The sequence below is a fragment of the Gossypium arboreum genome, chromosome 3, assembly GCF_025698485.1.
Source record: "Gossypium arboreum isolate Shixiya-1 chromosome 3, ASM2569848v2, whole genome shotgun sequence".
Lineage (NCBI taxonomy): Eukaryota > Viridiplantae > Streptophyta > Magnoliopsida > Malvales > Malvaceae > Gossypium > Gossypium arboreum.
The window spans coordinates 31,445,631-31,453,558 of NC_069072.1; the positions used below are offsets into that span (position 1 = coordinate 31,445,631).

The 7,928-nt window shown below is 30.8% G+C and overlaps 1 protein-coding gene across 2 annotated transcripts; it reads right to left on the reverse strand.

Moving 5' to 3' along the window:
• Positions 1-2,077: 2,077 nt before the first annotated feature.
• On the reverse strand, positions 2,078-4,193 carry LOC108458200 (plasmodesmata-located protein 6). Of its 2 annotated transcripts, none has more exons than XM_017757500.2 (3): positions 3,276-4,193; positions 2,399-2,518; positions 2,078-2,292 (listed from the first exon to the last, which is right to left on the reverse strand). In XM_017757500.2, exons 1-3 carry the CDS (start codon positions 4,018-4,020, stop codon positions 2,285-2,287), a joined length of 873 nt encoding a protein of 290 aa, XP_017612989.1. In that variant the 5' UTR covers positions 4,021-4,193; the 3' UTR covers positions 2,078-2,284. The 2 variants fall into 2 exon arrangements, with proteins under 2 accessions (XP_017612989.1, XP_017612988.1); XM_017757499.2 differs by having other exon boundaries at positions 2,399-2,524; positions 3,276-4,192.
• Between the last annotated feature and the right edge of the window lie 3,735 nt (positions 4,194-7,928).

The window sequence follows — 7,928 nt, forward strand, 5'->3', positions numbered from 1 at the left end:
CTTAGAAGGTTTTAAACTGCCAGAAAAAGTTAATTCATGTTCTCAAGAACATTACTCAACCAAATTATATAGATCTCTTTATGGATTGAAACAATATGGGCGCATGTGGTATAATCGCCTTAGTGAGTACTTATTGAGGGAAGGCTATAAGAATGATCCTATTTTCCCGTGCATTCTTATAAATAGGTTTGGACCATGATTTGTTATAATTGTTGTGTATGTTGATGATTAAAATATTATTAGGATTCCTAAAGATATTTTAGTGATAATGAAGTGCTTAAAGAAAGAATTTGAAATGAAAGACCTTGGAAAGATAAGATTTTGTTTAGGATTATAAATTAAGCACCTAAAGAATGGAATCCTTGTGCATTAAACAACATATATAGAAAAAATGCTAAGAAGATTTTACATGCATAACGCACATCTGTTGAGCATCCCAACGGTTGTTAGGTCACTTAATGTAAATAAAGACCCTTTCCATCCTTAGGAAGGTGATGAAGATTTTCTTGGTCCTGAAATACCATATTTAAATGCTATTGGTGCATTGATGTATCTTGCTAGTCATACACGACCTGATATATCATTTGCTGTCAACTTATTAGCAAGATTTGGATATTGTCCAACCCGAAGACATTGGAATGGGGTTAAGCATGTTTTTCGTTATCTTCAAGGTACAAGAGATATAGGTTTGTTCTTCCCTAACCTACCCAAAACAAATTTGGTTGGTTTTGTAGATGCAGGGTACCAATCTGATCCTCACAATGCTCGATCACAAACTAGTTATGTTTTCACATATGGTGGTACTGCAATTTCTTGGCGCTCTATGAAACAAACAATTCTTGCTACTTCTTTTAATCATGCTGAGATTTTGGCAATCCATGAGGCTAGTCGTGAATGTGTATGGCTAAGGTTTGTAATTCATCACATATGAAAAGATTGTGGTTTAGGCTCCAAAAAAGAAGCTATAACAATCTTATATGAAGTTAATAGAACTTGCATTGCACAACTTAAAGAATGATATATTAAGGGTGATAGAACAAAATATATATCACCAAAATTTTTCTTCATTCATGAACAGATTCTTTCAAATGAGAATTTGAAAAATCTTTTTAATAAGGCGCTACTTATTGCTACATTTGAGAAGTTAATTTTTAACATTGGATTGTGTTGTCTCAAAGGTCTTTAAGTGATACTTACATGAGGGGGAGTAAATTTGTACTACATTTTTTTTTGTGATATACTATGTATCAAAGGATTGTGTACTCTTTTTTCCTTCACTTGGTTTTTGTCCTACAGAGTTTTTACTAGTAAAGTTTTTAATGAGGCATGTCCTTTATACAATGAACATCCAAGGAAGAGTGTTATGAATGCTATTCAGTAGATGTTCAACGTTTCACCTTTCATTTCCTCATAACCTCTTTCCTATTTATGTATTAGAAAATGAGAAATCTAATCTCCATATATATATATATATATAGGAGTATACTACTTGCAATGATGATGAAAAATAAAAGAATGCAATAAAAATCCTCATATTCTCATAGCCATCTTTTATCTCTTATTATTGTTTATAATATATATCATATTTTACGTATTTATTCACATACTATTCATTAAAGTCAGGAATAAGCTTGTGTAAAGGAAAGATCATAAAACTCGCCTTCTGTTTTCTATAAAAGAAAAGAAAAAGGTTTGCGTGGGGGACTGAAAAAAAAACAAGTTTCGGAAACTTCACATCACATGTTTAAAGTTACACTTTCTTTGTTACTTTGCGGTGGTGACTGATAAATGATTAACCCATAACTTACTGCTGTGCTATCATATTTGATAGATTACATTCTATGCTGCAAACCCCAAATGATGTTAATCACATTCTTTAACATACAATTGGAAAACTTTTTGCCTTTCCTCACCTTTCATTTACCTTTCTTCCTTTTTCTTTTTTCGACTTCCTTTATTAAAGCTACTCATTATCGACTTTTATATAACAAATGTCCTAAAATACCCTTTCCGAAATTTTTATATCTAAAAGAACAATGAAAAACATTCTTGCAACATTTGTGGGCAAAATTCACTGTTTTGACTACAATTGAACAACTATATATATATATATAAATTGTAATACAGAAGTGTTCACTAATTATAGACTCAGAAACAAGCTTAAGATATGATTGAAGTTTTGGACTTTAATGTTCATCTTCTTTACATACATTTGTTTGCATAAACATCTTTTCTATCAACACCTTTTTTAATCTTGAGAGGATGTAAGCAAAAACAAGTTTATTTAACCACCTGCAAAATGAGAGCAATTGGAGAAAAAAAAATTAAACTTGGGATTTTTGTAAAACCAATAAAAAATAAATGAAAGAAAAGCAAATAATAAATTTAATTTGGTTACCTTTGCTATCTTTTTCACACGCTTTAGACAAGGCTGATACAAATACTATGATCAAGGCAATTCCAGCAATGAGTCCAATTAGAATTGCTAATGTTTTTGCAATCTCATCATCATCGTTATCTGTATCTACATTCCACCCACAGCACAATGTAAGAAAACATTAGAATTTGTTTTAATTTTTTCATATTATATATTAATTTAAAAAAGAATTACCTTTTAGGTGACAACATTGGATTCTTTCTTAATTTCAAATGGGACCTTAATTAAAAAGTAGGACCATATTGGCCTAAATTGCATGCAAACATAAACTACTATCAACTATGAAGGTGCTTTTAACATTTTAGCTATCTCCCCACAAGTAGTCAAACAATATATATATATATATATATATATATATATAATTTATCAAAAAAATATTGGTCTTTCATTTCCGTTTACTTTTACCACATATTTGACCACATTTAGCACAACAAAGTAATACTAGTTGTGATAAATGTACAAAGTTAAGGACTTTTTCTCTAAATCTCCATTCATTTATGTATCACTAAATCCTTTTCCATCATTTACACGGAATAATTCCAATAAATGAATTATATGAAAAAATACATAAAATAATTGACATTGAATATGGTTTTAATTATCATGTATTTACTACATTCCATCAACTTACTCAATCACCCTTATATGAATTAGTTAAACTTTTGTTAAAAATAATACAAGCATCTTGAATAATTTGGACCTACCAAGGATAAAACCATGCAATTCACATGGCATGAGAAGGAAAATCCAAAAATCAAAAAAAAAATATAATCAGTTATGGTAAATTTCATGCAATTTCATATTTAATTAAGCAAATCGGGACGGCGAAACCGCTTACCGTCTCCGCCGTGGGAGTGGTCTCCGCCTTGGGAGTAGCGGGCGTAGCACTTAGCCAAATACATGTCACCCCACTTGGATGCCCCACAGTCTGTTTTGAGCCGTCCGATTGCCTCTGATAAGCAATCTTGGCACTCGGTCGGACTCAAATCCCCAACACACTGTGCCACACCTCGTAAATCCCCTGACTCGGCAACCCGAAACGGCTTGTATGTCCCGTCACTCGCTCCCAAGAAATCCAACACCGTATCACGCCGAGCCAACGCGTCGGAGTCAGTCGAGATCAACGGCCCACATCTTTTCACCACGACACTCTTGTCCTCCACGCCCAAGAACGTTGCGTTATCGTATTTAACGAAACACCCTTCGAGTTGCAACCCGCCACCCGTGGAGTCAAGGCAAAGAGTGCCGAGTTGACTCACCGCTTTAGCAACACAGCGGCCACAGTCACCGTTTTGGAGGTCGCCGCGGCACTGGAAGAGGCCGTAGACGGTGTCCTGAGAGGCTGAGATGGTAAAGTTGTTGTAAGAGGTGAACATGGCTGAGTTGACTAGGGAAGTGAGGATGGAGTTGACGTTATATTCATAAGGCGAGCCTGAAATGAACTTGAGCTGGGAACACCCACCGAAAACGAAGGTATCAGTGGCTGAGTTTGATGGGGTAACCAAGAATATTGATATCGTAACAAGAAGAAGAAGAAGAAGAAGAAAAGGGAAAAACGAGGCCTTTTTCGTAGGAAAAGCCATGGAAGGTGAAGAGTGAGAGAGAATTGGAGGAGGATATGGAAGGCAGAGTGAGAGATGGCTTAAAGAAGTGGCTATCACTAGCAATGTATGAAAACCCGATTATTGCTTTGTTGGAAATTTACGTAAAGAAAAGGAAGACACTAGTTTCACATTCAGTCTTTTTCCTACTCTACATTTTATAATTCAAATTATAGGAAAATAAGTAATTTTTAATTACTTATATTCTTTAGAGATTAAAATATTCTCTCTATTTTTTTTAACCTTTTCTAATTGGTGGAGAAGATTACAGCAGTAAAAATTTATCCTTTTATTGGATAGCATAAATTTTTAATCAAAGGACTTAAATACTTTTGATTTTATTTTATATTTATAATTATACTTTAATTTATTTAATTTTTATATTATGTTTACAACTACTCAATCTACAATTTTATTTAGTTAAATGACTTCCTTTTAAAATTTTAAATCATATAATAATTATTTTAAAAAATTATGTAACATTAATGCATCAAATATTAATTCTTATTTTTCTTATATAAATATTATATTAATAGTTAGTAATATTTTAAGAATTAATAAGTAGTAACTAACGAGGTCTTGGCTTGTTAGTTAGAGCGAAGCTTAAGACTTAAGTTTGAATCTCATCATATGCAATTGTATTGTGTGAGTTTCTACCTTACTTTATGCTTGAATTTTTTTTTAATTCTTTATCCATACTTTATTCAATTGATTTTAATTGATCAGACATGTATTTATATTTATACTTTCAACCTTAAAAAATTATTAAGTAGTATAAATTTTGTTGCAAAATGAGATAATATTTGGGTTAGGAAAATGTGGAAGATTGTTGGTGAGGTTTAAAGTGTGATTGAGAGACCAGTAAATGGTTGACCATATATATCACATTAAAAGATGGTGAGGGACTATGTTCTGCCACCCACATTTTATAAATAATTTATATTTTAGATGATCTTTCAAAGTCATTCTTACAAATTAATTAACTGGTTAAATCTTCCAAGGGATTAGTTTAAGGAATATAAGGATGGGGTTAAATCAATCATCTTTACTCCCATCCATCCTATTCAAACGTTAGGATTCTTCTTTTCTGTTCTAGAAATTTTATGTATTACAAAAAACTATTTCTAGAAGTTTGTATTTGGGATAAATGTCTATTTGTTTCACGAAAATAAAATTTTAAAATTCCTTTAAATATATAAAATAGATATGATTTTTAATAGATTACATACTCCTTTAATGGTATATATTTGAGATTCATAGTTATTTATCCTAATAATAATTTAAAGAGGAAAATTCAATTGAGCATCAACTCAATTGATTATAATAAAAGTATTTTTATTTTATAAAGTAAATTGTAGATTTAAAGATACTTTTATTGAATTATATAAAAATATTAATACATAATAAGATTTGAACCCAAACTTTTACAGTTTTAAATATTTAAACTTAATTATTCAACTGAAATATCATTTATTATTTATATCAATTTTTTATAATAAATTTTAATTTTTCTCGGTGTCATAATGATTAAACACTTAGTAGGATGATAGAACAAAATTAGTTTGATTTGATAATTTCTTTTTTGTAAAGCAAGATGTTCCTTTATTTAGTGACTAGACATCGTAACCATCGTCCATTTAGGGTGACCATTTTTTGTTCTAGAAAAAAGGCACAAATTAAAGTAAAAGTAGGATATAGGGTTCTACTGATTACAACAATAAATAAAGTGGGTGATACAGAACCTAGAAAAAAAAAGATTAGACTTAACAAGGTCCAAAATCCTTTTTATGATTAAATCTTAACAAGCAATAGAGTTTTTTTAGCTAATATTTCCATTCCACTAACTTTATTGACCTACCTATTAAAAATAAAAAATAATTGTTCATCACAAATAAAGGTGTCCTCAAATGAGTTGGGGTGATGGAGTCAATGTCTAATTTTAAAGTTCAGATTTGAGCTCCATTCATCTCATCCAAAAAATTTAAAAAATTATATTAATATTTTATAATTAAATTTTAATAAAAATATATATTTTTTAAAAAAGTTAAGTTTTTGTCTAGATGAATCTAATCAATCGAGTTGGAATTGATACTCTAAAACATATTAAATTTTGGGAAGACCACCTCTCGTTCAAATTTAATCATGGGACTCAATAAATGATAATGGTTTAAAAATTTAAGAATTTGTCAGAAAACATATAGAGTTTAATTAATTTAGTTTTTAAAGTAAACTCTTGTTATATATAGCAAGGTCCTACTTATACTAGCTTTACATATACATTATAATTTATTATACAACGAATAAATATAAAATTTACACATAAATTTTAATTCAATATGTAATATGATGTAAGAATTTTAGTTTAATGTAATTATATATATAATCTGTAACATCTTATATCTAGTTCGATCACTAGATTTGAGCTACAAGATATTATAGAAGATAATAGAACAAATACATGTAAATATGACATTTAGCAATAAAAAAAATCATTAAACATTCATAAATCAAGTATGTAATGATTTACACATTAGCTAAAGTCCCAAATGAGCTTACAAAAGCTCTTAAAACATTCCGAAAATAAATAGGGACTTAATTGTAAACTTAATAAAATATATGAAAATTTTAGTAAACAGGGGTTACACGACTGTGTGGTGCTAAACCGCACAGCCGTGTACTTCAACCATTTGCATGACTGATGCTGTGTAATGCAAGGTCACAAGGCCATGTTGCCAAGCCGTGTAATAAATTATGGTCGTGTGGACCAAATTGTAAAACTTTACAAACATTCAAACGGCTATGTGGTGGGCCATGTGAGAGACTGAGATCGTGTCAACATTCATGCATCTAAATTACCACTGGCACACGAACGTGTCAACCAACCATGTTAGACACACAACCATGTAGCAAATCGTGTGTGCAAGAAAAGACACCTAATGTACAATTTAGCTCAACCTTAGACAAGGACTTATAATGAATTCCTTCACTAACATCAACACCTGCTCAAATATGCAAATTGCATGCCCAAAATATAACTTATAAAGCATTCCTAAATGTCTAACCAATATGTCACAATTGGCATCGCAATCAACTAAATTATATCAATCCATTCACTTATAATTTATGCATTCATCCAATTATCACATTCTAAATCACTTAGCACACATTCGAGCTAGTCATACACATCTTCATATCATATGAGCATAAGAATAGTTCAACTTATCGGAACAATCCCATAAACTTACTTTAAAATAATACCCAAATAAACATACCGAAATGGGCAAGTTCATAAATTTGAACACCAAGCACATATATATTTATAACACACCTATTACATGCTACTTATAATCGAACCAAGATGAACCAAAGATTACGAAGAGAGACACTGGACAGTGTGAGCTCTGGAAGTGATTCGATAGCCAAGTTTCGCAAAGATGCAACTACAAAAGACAAAAAAAAAAAAAAAAAAATGAGTAAGCATCGACATGCTTAGTAAATTCATAGGTACTTAGACAAAACTCTTACTTCAGTTTACAATTAAGTAAATAGATATAACTAATTTAATATGATTTCCTGTCAAAACATTTACAACAACAAGATGAGTGTAACACCAAACCCGGTCTAGACGTCTAGACCAAGTTTCGATAGTTACGTCACCCATACTAAAATTCATACTATCATAACACAATCAAACAAAACCATTCATACGTAACATTCGTGATAACAATAGTTAAAACATATAATCTTTATAAATTCCATAAAACATAAATCCCTAGTGGTAATGTTTAAAAGAAAAGATAAAAGTTTGATAGAGCTCCAACGACACCGACCCGTTCAATACTGGGGATTGCTTGAAATCCAACGAAAAACCGAATGAGTTGTGAACTCAG

Coding starts and splice junctions, on each gene's coding strand:
- LOC108458200 (XM_017757499.2), bottom strand. CDS start 4,020: ATGGCTTTTCCTACGAAAAAGGCCTCGTTTTTCCCTTTTCTTCTTCTT. Junction 2,525..3,275: donor CCACTCCCACGGCGGAGACG/GTAAGCGGTTTC, acceptor GGTGGAATGTAG/ATACAGATAACGATGATGAT.